The 18,527-nt window shown below is 40.3% G+C and overlaps 2 protein-coding genes across 8 annotated transcripts in view; one reads left to right on the top strand and one right to left on the bottom strand.

Moving 5' to 3' along the window:
* The window catches only part of LOC127624804 (calpastatin-like), a 711,053-nt gene that overhangs the window by 442,906 nt on the left and 249,620 nt on the right, over nt 1-18,527 (bottom strand). The gene's annotated exons all lie outside the window — the stretch shown is intronic.
* The window catches only part of LOC127624799 (drebrin-like), a 175,792-nt gene that overhangs the window by 143,854 nt on the left and 13,411 nt on the right, over nt 1-18,527 (top strand). Inside the window, exon 1 of one of the 7 annotated variants that reach the window (XM_052099704.1) lies at nt 18,311-18,465. The exons of the other annotated variants lie outside the window; for them this stretch is intronic. Within the exon in view, the coding sequence (XP_051955664.1) occupies nt 18,341-18,465 (125 nt within the window). The 5' untranslated portion in view covers nt 18,311-18,340. Of the gene's footprint in view, nt 1-18,310; nt 18,466-18,527 lie in introns of those variants that run through there. 7 annotated transcript variants of the gene reach the window in all.

Genomic DNA, 18,527 nt, shown 5'->3' on the forward strand with positions numbered 1-18,527 from the left:
GGTTACATACGTAACCTAGACGTTCCCCTTCTGTCGCTCTCTCCATGTTGTGTCGGAGAAGCGACACTAGGGGTTCCACTTTAATCTTGCCATGCGCTGAGCCGTGTACGTGAACTGCTGAAACAGAAGCGGGCAGGTAATCTTACATGCAAATGTGACCAGCTGTATCAGGCTGCACGTACCCTTCCCCAGTGCCCCATTAAAGTCATCAGAATCCTTCTGGTTACCCTAGTGAGGGGAACAAGTTGATGCTTGCCAACCTGGGAGAAAAGAGGCCCAGCCAGGCTTGGCCCGTTCCCAGGTTGGCAAGTATCACCTTGTTTCTCGCATAGAGCAATCACGGCCGGGGCCCTTACATGCATTAAGGGAAAGAGGTCTTACCCAGTTTCCTATTCTTTCAGGGGGAGAAGACCCTGCGGAGACCACACCTACCCTGCAGGGGAGGTAAAGGTGGCGAATACATCACATGGCCGCTTGGGTCCTATGTGGGAAAGTTGACGCGGTGGTAGATCCAACCTCGTAGAGGGGGGAGTTGCTACAGCACGGCGAACGAGGCAGCTGGAACTGCATAAGGGAGACACGTGGGTCCACTTGTGAGGGGACAGTACCGCAGAGATTACACACAGGGGGAGTCCGTGTAGGAGGCCTTTAACCTGTGGAGCACCTATTCCAGTACAGGGTAGATTAAGTACCCATAGTCGATTGGGTCAGCAAGTTCCTCCGCTGAACTGCGGACCCATGAGGGCTAGGGAGGAATCAACCAGGGATTCGAGAGGTGGGATCTCCTGGGAAAGAAGGTGCACTATTTTACCTCGGTCCTCCCTGACCTTGCACAGCATCTGTGCAAGAAGGCTCACTGGGGGAATGCGTACTTGTGCAGCCCCATGGGCCAGCTGTGTGCCAATGCGTCTGCCCCTAGGGGAGCCTCTGTTCGGGCATACCAGAGTGGGCAGTGGGAGGTTTCTTGGGAGACAAACAGGTCTACCTGGGCCTTGCCAAACCATTCCCAAATCAGCTGGACCGACTGGGGGTGAAGCCTCCACTCTCCACCGGGCAAGCGTTGTCGTGACAGCGCGTCTGCTATCACATTGAGGTTGCCGGGGATGTGAATGGCACGCAGCTATCTGATTCGCTGCTGGCTCCAAAGGAGGAGACAACAGGCGAGTCGTGACATTTGGTGGGAGCGTACTCCGCCTTGGAGATTTATGTACGCCACCACATGTTTGTCCTGAATTAAGGGGAGGAACTTCCTCAGGGCAAAGAAAACAGTCAGCAACTCTAGGCAGTTGATGTGCCAGCGCAGCAGGGCCCCTTTCCAACGGCCCGCGGCTGCGTGCCCGTTGCACGCGGCACCCCGACCTGGGTCGGTCATCTCCGGAGCGCCTAGGAGCCTTCCGGGTCCTCAAGGGGGTCCATGAGATGAGGGGTGTCCAACTTCTGCAGGGAGCTCGACGCTGGGGCTGAGAGCTGGGCCCACTCTTGTTTGTTGTGGCGGAGCAACACTTTCTTTCTTTCTTGAAAGCCGCAGGAAGACGCCCTCGGCGAGGGTGTCCCGTATTTGCCCCGCTTAAATACCTGTATGTCCGGAGGCGGGGTATGCAAATACTGTTTGCCAACTCCTCATTGGCCTTTTTCATAAGTCAGAGGCATATTTCGGCGCTCAAGAGAGACCCCTAGTGTCGCTTCTCTGACACAACGTGGAGAACATTCCATTCTCATAATACACTAATTATGTTATTAAATGCTATTAAGTTATTCAATGTATGTATACATCATTGTAGTTTTGTTGTAATGCATTTATTTACTTATTTTTTAAATTTAAATTTCTGCTTTAAAAAATAAAATAAGAGTACAATGTGACATGAACATTATTTTTTGAGTGATTCTCTCTATTGCATTTTAAAAATAGAATATCATTTTTTTTATTTTAAATAAATAAATGTTAAGAAAATCAAAGTGTTTTGTCCTAAAAATATATATATTTACATATTAGGAGCAATCGTTCTGTGCTGAAGATTAAGTTTGTAGAATTTCAGACCATTTTTTCCAGTTTGAAAAGTGCCACATGCTGAATAATCTTGTTGTTAACCGTGACAACTGGAGCATTTTATTTGTCATAGAAACAAATGCTGACAAACAAGACATGACCCCTGCCCAGCAATGTGCCAAGAGTTTAAAATCAAAAGTAAGTCAGTTTGTAAGCAAGCACAAGACCCAAAGACATCTTTACACAGTAGTTTATGAGCCAGTTAATGGGAGATGTTATACATTTACAATTGTATAAAATTAATCTTAACAGTAATGGCTTTTATTTTGATTCAAGTACAAACCTGAAAAAAATCTGATGTTTGTTAGGTCTGTTATCATTGAGTAATTTGTGCTTTTTCTTTTAAATTCAGTCTTCATTTCTGGAAATGTTCAAATACTGACTGCAATCTTCAAATACATCAGAGCATGTGAAATGTTACTGTACATTTGTTCATCAAAACAGTGGCAATTACTAACTTCTCGCCCTCTAACATTTGGCTAATTCAATCATTAAAGGTTTCTCACAAAAATAATCATAATCTTTCCCCAGGGTGTCGGTGGGGCTGTTCAGTACCCTAAAGACTACCTGAAGGAGACCTACCAGCTCGTTTGGGAGAGAGGCGTAGTCTGTATAGCAGATGAGGTCAGAATAATATTTCGATCGGCAAGACACGCAGGCTTGAGTGAGGTTTAAGATACCATTTATTTGATGAATATAAAACAGAAAAGTAATGTCTCTCTATGGCGTATCCTGCCCCGTCTGCGGTCCGAGGGAGTTGTACCCGGAACCATCATATCCTGCCGGAGATAGGAGGCAGGGGTGAGGAGCCTACCCCCGTGTGGGACAGGGCTCAACTGGTGGCGGTGGGGTGGTGGAGGTTGCAGTGTTAGCACACTGAAACAGCAATGTGATAGATTGTGAGCAGAGTTATAAAGCAATGGCTTACATGCGATTGGCTGGGAATTACCCAGCTAATGATGTGATGATGTACAGCTGCTAGTCTTTCAGCTAGAACTACGCTGCGCTTCCATGGTTGTAAATCACATTGTAAATATGATTAAAACCAAATTCTGGCTTGGTGGGTGGGTCTGTGGTGCACTTGGTTCAGGTTTTTCTGCGTAATTTCCCTAATTTCCTCAATGTCCTTAAGCAAACAGGCAGTATTTGACATCACTCTAGCCAGGTAAATAGATGCACCTATGCTTGTCTTCGCCCCCCAGTTGCAGTTGAGTGAGCCAATAAACTCATGGCAATGACCTCACACAATCACTTGTGCTATTTTCAGAATTGAATACTACTTACTATTACTATCTTACTATTTCTGCCCAATGAATATACAGCAATATCTTTTTTTTTTTCTAAGGCTCATTAATATAAAAATATACATGTATATGAAAAGTATAAATGCTGCTTGACAACTTCGTATATTTATATTCATTTATTGCAATGTGTTGATTGATTTCACTTTCTCATTATTCTTACAGATCCAGACTGGTTTTGGCCGCACAGGGAGTCACTTTTGGGGTTTCCAAGAACATGATGTCATTCCTGACATGGTTACCATGGCAAAGGGCATTGCGAATGGCTTTCCAATGGGTGCTTTGGTCACCACAGCAGGTTTATTACCATTCATTTACTACATGCTATATAATGCTACTGTATGCATTAAAAAATAAGAAAGAATAATGGTTTGTTTTTAAAAGTACACACACGAGTCGCATTCTTAGATGTTAAATAATGGACTGCACTATGAACCAAGAGGTGAGATTGAAGCCTAGTTCCAGTATGGCATGCAGTTAAACTATCCTTAGAACAAGATTAACCACAAATTATGAGTAAAATCGCTTTTAATAGGCCTAATGTTGTGTTCACCTCACAGTTACACCACTTTAAAAAGCTTAGTGGTTGAGTAAATTTTTTTTTTTTTTTTTTTACATAGAAAAGCTTTGTGACTCAGTTGGATATTTAAAAAAAAAAAAGTTTTGACATGAAAGGGGCCATTTGCAGACCAACTTTTACACATTGCCTGGGTTTAAGCAAGGAATTTGAGCTAATACAAAGAGTTCTATCAAACCTTGTCAAAGTTATTCAGCAGTGCTGCCGGGGTGGTATGAGAGTGGCAAAAAGAAATGTCTTGTTCAATCCAAGCTAAATCGAGAGCTTCTATAACATGCCATAAAAAAACACAATCATTTTGGTCTTCTCTTAGTCTATGAAATCAAAAATTGTGTTCACAGTAATGCACTTACAATGGAAGTCTATGGGGCAAGGCATTCTGAAGGGTTTAAAACCATAAATGTGCAGTTCCTTTTCGTTAATATGTCATTAATTAAAATAAAATTAGTCATTTAAACTTGTCTGAATCAACTTTACACAGATAGGGTTAGTAAGTGATTTTACTACACCCGTATCATATTAACATGCAAAATGTTCAAGTCTTGTGACTATACTTTTCATTGGTCGAAAATTGTGGAAACCCTATAAATGATTGCTTGCTTATTAATATTACAACTTTTCTCCAACCCTATTCTTTATTCTTCGTAACTCATATGTTCAGAGTTCAGCTGAAAGTAAGAATTTTGTCTCTCAATAATTGTTCATCAGGTTTGAGATGGTTCTTAATGAGGTACCATGGAGCCACTTTCAGCTCATTCACCCATTAGGATCAAACAGTCATGAGTTCAGTTTTTAGTTTTTTTCTCAAATCCTTCATCAAACCCACACACTTGAAATCTGAAAGCACACAGGAGCACAGCTGCTTGCCCTCCATTTCATTCTCACTTATTATTTTCATCCTCTGGATTTTGCTGTTGAACAGAGAGGACAAATTGAGAGAAAGAGAGATGTGAAAAGAGAATGAGAGTCTTCGCTCATAAAAGACCCATTTTTATATTCAAGGCTTCAAAGGCGTCATTTATGGAAGGGACATGTCCCTACCACTTTTTGCCTTTGCCAATTTTGTCCCCGCCACATTTTTAAATGGCTTTTGTTTCAGTAGCAGGTGGTTGCATGTCAATCGTGTGTGTGTTTATTTTTAATGTTATTAAGAGTGCCTGCTGTGGTCGTTAGCAGTGGCGTTAATGAGTGGAGCTGTTATCAAGGCTAGGCAAGGCAAGGATGTTGCGCAGCTCGTGCTCCTTTTCAGTTAAATTGCAAATTGCAATTGCAAAAAGATTGGTCCCTGCTTGTAAATAAGTTGTAAATAAGTTACATTTGTGTGGATTAGAAATAACTACTTGTATTAAGACTTAAGATGAGACCATTCGACTATTCATTAAGTTTAATAATTCATTAATTTATTCACTGACTAACAAAATCCCATGCTGAGAGTGTCAGATGTACGGATAAAGTTATCAAATTAATTATGTGAAATATGTATTGGAGCACTTTAATTGGTCAAGGATAGCTATCAAAACAGTCACAAAAAAAAAAATATATTATCTGCACACAATCTAATCAATATTCATGAGTTTCATCTTCATGTTTGCAACTTCATGACATCACCACTTAAAGGGGTAGTTCACCCAAAAATGAAAATTCTCTCATCATTTACTCACCCTCATCCCATCCCAGATGTGTATGACTTTCTTTCTTCTGCAGAACTCAAATTAGGATTTATGAGAGAATATTTCAGCTTTTTGGTCCATACAATGCAAGTGAATGGGTGCCAAAAACTATCCCTTTAACCACAAACACCCCCACCCCCAAACTGTCCCCACCACTTTTTAAAACAACGTATCGCCCCTGCAAGGCTCAAGAATAAGGATATTATTATAATTACGATTACTATTATTGTTTTCTTTATTTGCTCGACCAATCATGCTAACAGTTCAGATTTTAACTGGCCACATCGCAAAAAATGTCTCATGCACAAGACGCTTAAAGAACAACAATCAAAAGCACGTGTCTACCGCAAGTTTCATAGAAACATCGTAATATCATGATATTTCTTTTTTCTTAATCGACTGTCAGGGACCAGTTCTGACCAGTTTTCCAGCAGGTCCGGGTGCAGAGAAGAAATTTAACTTCAAATTATTTCGAGTGAGGCCGGGTGTTGCTGAATGTCCCATTAGCACTACATTATTAATGTATGTCGAACACAGTTGGACACAAACTGACTCAGCCCTGTCTCACTCCCTGCCCTTGAGTGACGTAATCGGATCTTCTTTTGCCCATTGTCATCACGCTTTAACCCACTTCCAGGCCAGCAGAGACCCACTCCCTCCAGAAGCCATGGCTGAGATTTTTGAGAACACCAAAGACACAGGTGTGCTAATTGGTAAAGGAGAAGTGTACGGACAGGCATGGACCATCTGAAAGCCGATATGTAAACAATATTCAAATAAGGTAAATACACAGGGTGTGTGCAGAAGTTATGCAGACGTTATGCAATAGAATAGGTATGCCAGGGATTCACTTGAGTCCTGTAGTGGCACTGTCGGCCCATGCCTCAGGACTCCTGCTTGTATGAATGAATGGAAGTAGTTGCAAGAATCATTGCTATTATAAACACTATTACCCTGGTGACTTCATATTAAATGTCATTTTGACAAAGTCAGGGAGATTCAAGACAGTACTGGCAGTACATTTATAGTAAATAAAGTTATTGCAGTTTGTTTATTTCAATAAAAATACACTCCACTACATTTTTGTTTCCTTATTATTAACATAGTTGTGTACAAAATTTTGAGTTTACAAATGTTTGTTTGAGCTCTAACACTTTGTTTGGATGCAGTACCAGACAATGGCCACAAGATGGACTTACATTTTGTTCTGTTTCTAACCCACACCTATCATATCACTTCTGAAGACATGGATTTAACCACTGGTGTCCTATGGACTGCTTTTATGTTTCCTTTATGTGAATTTTGGAGCTAAAAAGGACTGCTCACCATTCACTTGTATTGTATGGACCTACAGAGCTGCAATATTCTTTTAAAAGAAGAAAGAAAGTCATACACATCTGGGATGGCATTAGGGTGAGTAAATGATGAGAGAAATTAGCTTTAATTGCTAATTACAACATAAATACAAATGCAAACAAGTCAAATAAAGCTGTATTTGGTGGCCAGGACCAAATACAGCACCTAACGGCAGCATAAAATTAATCCTAATGACTCCAGTGATTAAATCTACTGTATGTCTTCAGAAGCAATATGATAGGTGTTGGTGAGAAACAGATCACTATTTAAGTCCTTTTTTACTATAAATTCTCCTCCTTGACCAGTAGGTGGCGACATGCAGAAATAATCACAAAAAAACTAAACAAAAGAAGAATGTGAAGGTGGAGATTTATAATAAAAAAGGACCAAAATATTGCACTGTTTCTCACCCACAACTATTACATCACTTCTGAAGACATGGATTAAACCACTGGAGTCTTCTGGATTACTTTTATGCTATATTTATGTGATTTTTGGTGCTTCAAATTCTGGCCAACATTCACTTGCATTGAATGGACCAACAAAGCTGAGATATTCTTCAAAAAATCTTTGTTTATGTTCAGCAGAAGAAATAAAGCCATACAAATCTGGGATGGCATGAGGGTGAGTAAATGATGAGAGAATTTTCATTTTTTGGTGAACTATCCCTTTAATAGGGAGTCACATTAATGTGGAAAAAAAGAGATACATTTTTGTCTCGGTGTGTCATCAATTTTGTCTTCATCGTCCTCGTCCTCCTCGTCTGCCGTCAGAGTTCTGACTCAGTGACTTGTCTCCCTTCTCTAGCTGTTGCCGTAGCAATGCCACCATCTCTCTGTGTTTCTTGGATTTCTCTTGGTTTTTCATGCTGAAGAGAGTCAAGACATAGAGGAAAGACTGATTTATAAAGTCCATGCTTCTTATGTAACTCAATCAGTGCAAAGATATGCAGATTGTTTGTTATTATAAAAACATATACATTTATAACACTAAAATATACAGTATACTAAATATATGCAGAAAACAGAGAAACCATATGCACATTTAAACAAATTTTTTTTAAATGCTCTCAGGAAACATGAAACTTTGATTTAGAAATTTCCATATTAATTTCAGTTTGAATGCACAGATACTACTGCAGAAATGCAACAAATCTTAAACGGAGGTACATAAGGACAAAAATTATTTAGCATTCTAGAGGCCATTGCTAATGACATACCATGCACGGCACCTTACATCACTGGTCACTGATGAAAATGATCGGCTATAATTTTCTGTGAGGTGAAGGAGGGTGTGCATGGAAAGTTTGTTTTACAGTGCAGTGTGTGTGGGCAGTCACTCACGCTTTATCAGATTTGAAAGATTTGTCACAGGCAAGGCAATACAAGCTGTAATAATCTACGCCACAGCATCCACCTGAACCGCATCTGAGAAAAGTCAAACAGCGGTTACATACATGTCCTGCCCATTATTCATAAACACTTGTTGTCTGTGACGTGTATAATAAAGCTCCTGTGTATTTGGGTATAAATAACACCCAACTCTTCTGATATAGGCAGTGAGGTAGCTCACAATTGTTTGGAACAAAGGCATTGTTTTTAAATCTTAATAAAAGCTTTGATGGCCCCTCAACCCAGAATCCACTCAAGTATGTTTTTGTGTGTGTACTTGGCATCAGATCTCACCTCTCTCATACATGTCAGCTTTTTCATGCCCATCTTCTACTTTCTCCTCTTCACAGTCATGCATATCCGAACTCTTGACCGTACTTGACGCAGTTCTTTCTCCAGCTTTGACATGGTGGCACAGCTCTGCTCCTGATAGTCTTCTGCCAGCCTGAACACACAAACACCCAATGAATAAATTAATTGAGGATGGGAGTATGAACATTACCAGAAATACAAAACAACAACAAATAAAGCCACCGCACCACAATGCCATAGCTGTCAGTTGCGTAAAGGAATATTCTGGGTTCAGTACAAGTTTAGCTCAATCGACAGCATTTGTGGCATAGTGTTGAATGCAAAAAAACATTTCAAATCCTTCCTCGAGGTTACAGTGAGGCACTTGCAATGGAAGTGAATGGGGCCATTTTTGGAGGGTTTAACAGCCAAAATATGAAACTTTGTTTTTGACAGAAGCATTAACATAACATATATTTTGATCTTGTCAGTGTAAGAAGGCATTCAATCACTTATCCCAAGCATTGCAAAGCTAAATATGTCATGGCATAACAGCCAAGTTTCTGCTATTTCCATTGTGGCTATTTAAAGGGATGTTTCACCCAAAAAAAATCTCTCATCATTTAACCTACCTCATGTCATCCCAAATGTGTTTGACTTTCACTCTTCTGAAGAACACAAGTGAAGAGTTTTAGAAGAATATTTCAGCTCTGCGGGTCCACTCATGCAAATAAATGAGTGCCATAAGCTCCAAATTCCTTATAAAGGTAGCATAAAAGTAATTTATAAGACTCCAGTGGTTAAACGCATGTGTTCGGACATAATATGATGAATATTTAAAGTCATTTTTTTTATCATAAATTCTCCTCCATGCCCAGTAAGTTGCGATATGCACAAATAATTTGAATCACCAAAAACAGAAGGAGAAAAAGAAAGTGAAGGAAAAAGGATTTCAATATTGATCCCACCCAAACCTATCATATCCCTTTGAAAGATATGGATTAAATCACCAGAGTTGTCAGGAGTACTTTTATCTTGCCCTTATGTGGATTTTGGAGCTCCACAATTTTGGCATTCATTCACTGGAACATACAGAGCTGAAATATTCTTCAAACTTCATTTGTATTCAGCAGATGAAAGAAAGTCATACACATCTGGGGTATCATATCCCTTTATCAACTCTCCATTTAAGGCTTCTTGGAGGCTTCATTCTTTAACTAACATGACGAAGAATGGAGATTTCTGGGAGAAACACTCCAAAATATCCATTAGATAAAGTGCAGGTATGTGCAACTGCAGAAAGGGAAACAAATAAGAGCGGTGAAGAGCCTTTTGAGTTCAGAACCTGGAGACAACGGTCTCTTAAAAAAAAAAAAAAAAAAAAAGATGCTGGTTACAAAGCCAAATGCAAGTTTGGGGTCTGAAAAATGCTTGGAACTGAAAAAGTAATCTAATACTCTGTTGCCCTTACTAGCTTGTTCGGACAAGTATTTAGAGATGAGAAAGCTTTGTGCTCAATTTTGCTTGTTAATAATCTGTAAGGTCTAAAACGCACTGGACTTCATGATGAACCTTCATGTAAACAAAGCGTGTAAACTTATGTACTCCATTTTTCATGGTACAATTAATTCATATATCTCTAATACACTCAAACTATACTTTCCTACTGTCCCAAGATTCACACTACCTTCTTCGCCAAATGATTTCATGATCTGCCTTTAGATGGTTGACATCAGTTTGACCACTAATCACCCTGAGACTACCTACAGTGGGTACGGAAAGTATTCAGACCCCCTTAAATTTTTCACTCTTTGTTATATTGCAGCCATTTGCTAAAATCATTTAAGTTCATTTTTTTTCCTCATTATTGTACACACAGCACCCCATATTGACAGAAAAACACAGAATTGTTGACATTTTTGCACATTTATTAAAAAGAAAAACTGAAATATCACATGGTCCTAAGTATTCAGACCCTTTGTTCAGTATTTAGTAGAAGCACCCTTTTGATCTAATACAGCCATGAGTCTTTTTGGGAAAGATGCAACAAGTTTTTCACATCTGGATTTGGGTATCCTCTGCCATTCCTCCTTGCAGATCCTCTCCAGTTCTGTCAGGTTGGATGGTAAGCGTTGAGTGGACAGCCATTTTCAGGTCTCTCCAGAGATGCTCAATTGGGTTTAAGTCAGGGCTCTGGCTGGGCCATTCAAGAACAGTCACGGAGTTGTTGTGAAGCCACTCCTTCGTTATTTTAGTGGTGTGCTTAGGGTCATTGTCTTGTTGGAAGGTGAACCTTCGGCCCAGTCTGAGGTCCAGAGCACTCTGGAGAAGGTTTTAGTCCAGGATATCCTGTACTTGGCGCATTCATCTTTCCCTCGATTGCAACCAGTCGTCCTGTCCCTGCAGCTGAAAAACACCCCCACAGCATGATGCTGCCACCACCATGCTTCACTGTTGAGACTGTATTGGACAGGTGATGAGCAGTGCCTGGTTTTCTCCACACATACCGCTTAGAATTAAGGCCAAAAGTTCTATCTTGGTCTCATCAGACCAGAGAATCTTATTTATCACCATCTTGGAGTCCTTCAGGTGTTTTTAGCAAACTCCATGCGGGCTTTCATGTGTCTTGCACTGAGGAGAGGCTTCCGTCGGGCCACTCTGCCATAAAGTCCCGACTGGTGGATGGCTGCAGTGATGGTTGACTTACTACAACTTTCTCCCATCTCCCGACTGCATCTCTGGAGCTCAGCCACAGTGATCTTTGGGTTCTTCTTTACCTCTCTCACCAAGGCTCTTCTCCCCGATAGCTCAGTTTGGCCGGACGGCCAGCTCTAGGAAGGGTTCTGGTCGATCCCAAGCGTCTTCCATTTAAGGATTATGGAGGCCACTGTGCTCTTATGAACCTTAAGGGCAGCAGAAATTTTTTTGTAACCTTGGCCAGATCTGTGCCTTGCCACAATTCTGTCTCTGAGCTCTTCAGGCAGTTCCTTTGACCTCATGATTCTCATTTGCTCTGACATGCACTGTGAGCTGTAAGGTCTTATATAGACAGGTGTGTGGCTTTCCTAATCAAGTCCAATCAGTATAATCAAACACAGCTGGACTCAATTGAAGGTGTAGAACCATCTCAAGGATGATCAGAAGAAATGGACAGCACCTGAGTTAAATATATGAGTGTCACAGCAAAGGGTCTGAATACTTAGGACCATGTGATATTTCAGTTTTTCTTTTTTAATAAATGTGCAAAAATGTCAACAATTCTGTGTTTTTCTGTAAATATGGGGTGCTGTGTGTACAATAATGAGGAAAAAAAATGAACTTAAATGATTTTTAGCAAATGGCTGCAATATAACAAAGAGTGAAAAATTTAAGGGGGTCTGAATACTTTCCGTACCCACTGTACATGCAAGATCCTTTGATTTTAAAAGAATGTTCAGGATTCTATACAAGTTAAGCTCAGTCGACAACACTTATGGCATTGTACTGATTATCACAAAAATGTATTTAGACTCGTCCCTTCTTTTCTTTAAAAAAAGCAAGAATAGAGGTTACAGTGAGGCACTAACAATGGCAGTGAAAGGGGAAAATGAAAGTGAATGGGCGCCAATTTTAGGAGGGTTTAAATGCAGAAATGTGATGCTTATTATTTTATAAAAGCACTTGCATGAATTCTTCTGTTAAAACTCATGCATTAATTGAACTGTAAAGTTGTTTAAATAGTAATTTAACAGTCATTTTAGGGTTTGTTGACATTACATCGTCATGCTATAACGTTACACAGAAAAGATTAGGAAGCGATTTTATCACACGCACATCCGTTATGTCCTGTGTAGGGCTGCAAATAACAACTCTTAACTAATCTAATGTATTAAACATGATTACTATGATTATCATTTTTTTTTAAATACTTCTAAATGACATTCATGATCTGAGAATCTTTGAATTTGCATCTCCTAACTTGTGATGAAAACCGTGGCAGATTAGCATTACTTATTGTTGCACCACAAAACACATTTATCAGTGGAGTGCCACAGGGCTCTGTACTAGGCCTGTTGTTGTTTGTTATCTATGCTGCACTAAGTTCTACTGATATTTCTTTACACTGTTCTGCTTTCACAATCCACCTCCTCTGCCCCAAAGACCATAAAGGAAAACTCTGACCTCTAAAATGTAGTAAACATAGTTCATCACTGGAAGGGGATTTTGATCAAATTGCTGCAGCTACTGGCCAGCTGGGACCTCCAATATAAGATTTCACTCTCGGCCAAAGCTTTACAGAAGTTGCTACATGTTATGCAAGTTGCTACATGTTATGCAATGAAACGGGGATGTTTTGGATAACCAACTTTAAATATTGTACTCCTTCAAATAGTTTTGAAGTCTCTTGACAAACTCTTGAGGTAGCAGAATGTCTTAAAATAAATTAAAATAATACAAAAATTAATGAATCATCCATAACCCTCCATTCTGTTCATTAAAAATCAAATGCTTTGGTGAAAAAGTTGATTGAGTGTAGGATGAAGGAGTTAGAGCAAATCTTCTGATTGCTCCAGGTACATACGGTGTCATTGTCACTCTCAAAATGAGATAAAGAAAATCAATGAAAGTGAGTAACTTACATACTTACAACTTTAACTTGTCATACAATAATGAAAAAAGTAGTAGTACCAGTAAATAAAAAAAATAACAACATTCTTTTATGTTTATATATGAGAGTTTTAACTATAACCTTAACATTGCCTAAAACTTACAAAATAATTCAATTTACAGCCAGTATGTTTTATAGGCTATTTCCCTGCCCCTGTATCTTCTGATAATTTATTCTCCGTAACCTGAATAACAGGTGACAGTGAAGTACTGCAAAAGATCAATACTGTCATTCTGGTATACTCCACTTTTCAGCAGTGCCTCCCGATGATTATCATACCTTTAAACAAAAGATATTACTTCGTAAGCATATATAAATACCAATTACAGTCATAATAATATGGCAAGGGTGACCAGTGAGGTTGTGCATAGCATTTAATAGAATTTATTAATCCACACATGTAAGTAAAGTAAAAAGGTACCAAATATTTATTGAAATGAATTGCTCTTGAACCATTTTAATTGGTCTATACGTATTGGTTATTTGATGGCATCACAAAAATGTTCATTGGAACATCAGCCATAAAATTTGGACAAACAACAATTTCAAAATATTACAAAACTACTGTCAAAAATGCTTGAAACTAAGAAGACTTTATTTTTAAAGAGCCTAGTATTTATCTTAAAATTCTATTAAAGCACCATAGCTTAATTGTATCTGTATTAAAATAAGTTTTAATGTAATGCCTTTAACCCCCTTACAATAATTTACAGTAGAAATTATGGCCCCATCTTCATTTTTTCATCTGTTTTGGATTTAATCTGGTTTTGATGTGTTGAGCCTTCCATGTCAGTTTCTTGTTTAAAAATTACAACTATTTATGCTATTTTATTGTAATCCTATTTTGTATTCAATAATAATAAATACAAAAAATTCTGTTCCAGTCTTGATGTAGATCCCAGACAAACTATATAGACTATATTTGGAAACCACAAACAGATCTGTAATGCTTTAGAGCTGAAGAGTCATCGGCCAATACAGCCCACGTGGATCACAAAAATATTAATAAAATCTGACACTATATCTAAACTAAATAAGATGAGTCTATAATGGGGCCGGTTTAAGTGGACTTAATCATCAGCTTCTTGAACAGTAAACAAATTTTCCTGATTAGAAGAATTGCACGAACCTGTGTTGCGAAGATTAGAAATTATGTCACAATATTGTGTCAATGTTATTTTATTACTATATCTTTCACCGATTTGACTATCTGTCTGACTCATGTATTGCCTCCTGAATGGAAGAGAGCTGATGCGTGAGCTGAAGCTGCAGAGTGATCAAATTTGTCCAAAAATATATGATTTATGCAGACCCAGCATGCGGTTGTCCTGTCTCTTCCTTCCAACACTCTACTAATCACAAGGCAGAGTTAGGAGAACAAACCTGTTACACTGGTACCATAAACCAACGATTGTTCAGCTGCTGCTGAACGCATATGTTTGCGTCACCCCATGGGAATACATTAACTTATGTTACAGTATTGTGACAAGTAGGAGGGCATGGCCAGGCCGTGAGGACGTACGCCAGGCCCTGAATTTATCTATTCAGTCAGGAGAGGGATAAAGATGAGCCGGAGGTGCCAGTTTGAAAGAGAGACACATGTGACGGCTGTGTGTGAATGTGTCTGTGTGTTTAAGTTGATTTAAGGTGATTTATGTCATTAAAAGTTTTGGACCAGGCGACGGCATGTCCGGGGACAAGCAATCAAGTTTCTCTCTCTCTGTCTCTCCCCCTCACTCTTTCCCTCCCCTCATCTCTCCCAGGGCTCCAGAGATGCGGGGAAGACCTGCCGGCAGAAGAAAGGCCTGAAGGGCAACAACTCCCCTCCAGGGAGGGACAGGAGTATGTAATGTCAGATGTTTCCTCAGTCTGAGTCAGGCAGTGGAGGAGTGTGACGAGGAGGAGTGCATGGCCAGGCCGTGAGGATGCACACCTGGCCCTAAATTCTTCTAATCAGCCAGGAGGGGGATAAAGATGAGCCGGGGGTGCCAGTTCGAAAGAGAGACACATGTGACGGCTGTGTGTGAATGTGTCTGTGTGTTTAAGTAGATTTAAGGTGATTTATGTCATTAAAAGTTTTGGACCAGGCGACGGCGTGTTCGGGGACAAGCGATCATTCTCTCTCTCTGTCTCTCCCCCTCACTCATTCCCTCCCCTCAACTCTCTCAGGGCTCCAGAGATGCGGGGAAGACCTGCCGGCAGAAGAAAGGCCTGAAGGGCAACAACTCCCCTCCAGGGAGGGACAGGAGTATGTAATGTCAGATGTTTCCTCAGTCTGAGTCAGGCAGTGGAGGAGTGTGACGAGGAGGAGTGCATGGCCAGGCCGTGAGGATGCACACCTGGCCCTAAATTCTTCTAATCAGCCAGGAGGGGATAAAGATGAGCGGGGGTGCCAGTTCAGAAGAGAGACACATGTGACGGCTGTGTGTGAATGTGTCTGTGTGTTTAAGTAGATTTAAGGTGATTTATGTCATTAAAAGTTTTGGACCAGGCGACGGCGTGTTCGGGGACAAGCGATCATTCTCTCTCTCTGTCTCTCCCCCTCACTCATTCCCTCCCCTCATCTCTCCCAGGGCTCCAGAGATGCGGGGAAGACCTGCCGGCAGAAGAAAGGCCTGAAGGGCAACAACTCCCCTCCAGGGAGGGACAGGAGTATGTAATGTCAGATGTTTCCTCGGTCTGAGTCAGGCAGTGGAGGAGTGTGACGAGGAGGAGGGCATGGCCAGGCCGCGAGGATGCACACCTGGCCCTAAATTGTTCTAATCAGCCGGGAGGGGGATAAAGATGAGCCGGGGGTGCCAGTTTGAAAGAGAGAGACACACACACACGTGGCTGCTGTGTGTGTGGGTGTGTCTGTGTGTTTAATTTGATTTAAATTTATTTGTGTCATTAAAAGTTTCGTTGACTACTCAGCCAGTTGCCCATCCTTATCCGTTACAGGTATATTAAAAGCAGTCAGATAAATCAACACTGCGTTACATTTATTACTGTCTGATATTGCCAAAAATGTTCTATTTAGGAGAGTAATTTGCACGTTATTCAGTCCTTTGAATTATCTGGGTTTAATTATCTACATTTAAAATGGATTCTGACAATCCTTTTAGTAACTTTGGTAACTTTAATTTGGAAAGAGGTAGAGGGGTGATGTTATTAAGTGGGGTGTGTACCCCTGGAAATTCAAACAGTACTGAATCTGATAATGCTACAAGTAGAGTGAAGTTCTCTACCCCAATGTCTCATGACATACCGCCACTTGAACTAAGTCTGTCAGAATATACTGTGGCATTGACGACTGAGCAGGTTAAACAACTTAGCTCTGACATCAGTCAGTCTATCAAGGCAAGCTTATTTGGTGACACACATTTATCTTCCCCAACTGTGTCTAATGAATGTCACAATGCTCACAAGTAAAGCAGTGTGGTAGCACAATCATTGATGCTTCAAAGCTGAATCTGGTATTAAAACGTAGAAGCAAAGAATCCCCCCTACTTTCATGGTGACAGCACAGACAAGTACTCAATCTTTGAATGGGAGAGCTTATGTGGAACAAGTAGGTGCTGATGAAATTGTGAACAAACTGATGGGCCGTGCAAGAGATGTTATCCAAATATGGTTGTGCAACAATGTTTCAGTCTCTAAGACTGGCAATGTCGATACGGTTTTCCGTATTCTCAGAGAGCACTTGGGGGGCGTTGTATCCACCAAACCATATACCAATGAAGGTCCACTTGATTATTGGATAAGATTGAATAAGGCTGCAGAACTGGCTGAGCAACATCTTAAAAGTGAGGGTAGAACATTTCCATATCATAGCATGGAGATCACTGTTATGTTCATTTATATTTGTCCAGATAAAGATCTCTCAATTTTATTTCTGAGCAAACCACAACGTAAGCGGACTGCTGCGGAGGTACGGGATCTTTGGATGAATATTGTAGGGAACGCAGTGAGTTTGCGTCAATTCTCACAAGCAGTTAAGGCTGCTGGTCCTGATGTGTGCGGTGCGTTGGTGTCTAACACACAGTCTTCCCAGATGGCTGTGCACAGCAAGCAGAATTTTAAGCTGCTTCGAGTATGTAAAGTCTGTCAGAGTACTGATCACAGCGCTGTTGCAAACAGTTGTTACGCTCCAGGAGACACATGAGACCTGTCTTTGTCAAAGTCACAGGTTGTGCCACAAAATCTGACTGCTGCTGTAAACATTGAAAGACCTTTATTGAAAGAATCTAGAGAGCCTCCATCTGGAGGAGGGCGATGGTAGGCATCATAGTGTTCCCTCCACCAACAATTATTGGGGTGGAGGGAACCCCAAGAGAATGGAGAGCGAGATCAGGAGATGAGAATGGTAAGGATCATCACCTGGAAATGATTGTCTCTAACAGCGGTTTGTTATTGCAGTGAGAGTGGAGACAGGCTTTAAGGGTGTGCCGGATGCCAGTGAGGGGACAGAGAGTTACGAAATAAAAGCTGAAGAGACTGTACTGATCTGTGTCTGCTGATAAGTGTGTTTTGTTGAGTGTGTCCGCTGAAAAGCATGAAGTTTGAGTTCAGTCTTTTGGGAATGTGTGACTTGAAACGTTAAGTCTATGGATTCAAGTTTATGGTCCAAGTCAAGTTTGCTGAGGGACAGATTGACCCTCTTATTTTAGGAAAATATTTTATTCAGCAATTTAGTAGGTTTGTAAATGAGGCCTATGTGCATAACTACATTTGTTACATTGCCGCATTGACTTTAATATTTGATTATAAAATCCAATAGAAAAAGACAAGCTATTTTTATGTCTGAGAAAGCCAGCATGAGACTTTTTATTTTTTAATTATTTATAATTATTTGTAGCTTTTCATAATTAATACAAAAACAGTTTATTCAATAGTGTTCCATTGAAATAGATCGGTGTGTTGTTAACCTTTGAAACAATGCAAACAGCTATTCATTCCAAGCAGGAGTGGCTTGTACTTTTTCTAAGCTTCCTAAGAGTTTGCATACAATGGACAAATGCCAGCTATTTTAATCGAAGGGGATATACAGCCTGCTGCCATAACGAGGATCAGTGAATAAATGCTCACTGCATTTCAAAATCTGAACATCATGAACTCGATGAGGGAAATTGATCTAAATACATTCAGTTTGTCTCTACTTACGGCAAAAGAAGATATCCTGAATCCACGTACCTCAACCAACTGGTATGATTTTTTATTCCTTGTTAAATAAGATTATGAAATCTGTGCATCATTCATGGTAAATT

This window comes from Xyrauchen texanus, chromosome 31, assembly GCF_025860055.1.
Source record: "Xyrauchen texanus isolate HMW12.3.18 chromosome 31, RBS_HiC_50CHRs, whole genome shotgun sequence".
Classification (NCBI taxonomy): Eukaryota; Metazoa; Chordata; class Actinopteri; order Cypriniformes; family Catostomidae; genus Xyrauchen; species Xyrauchen texanus.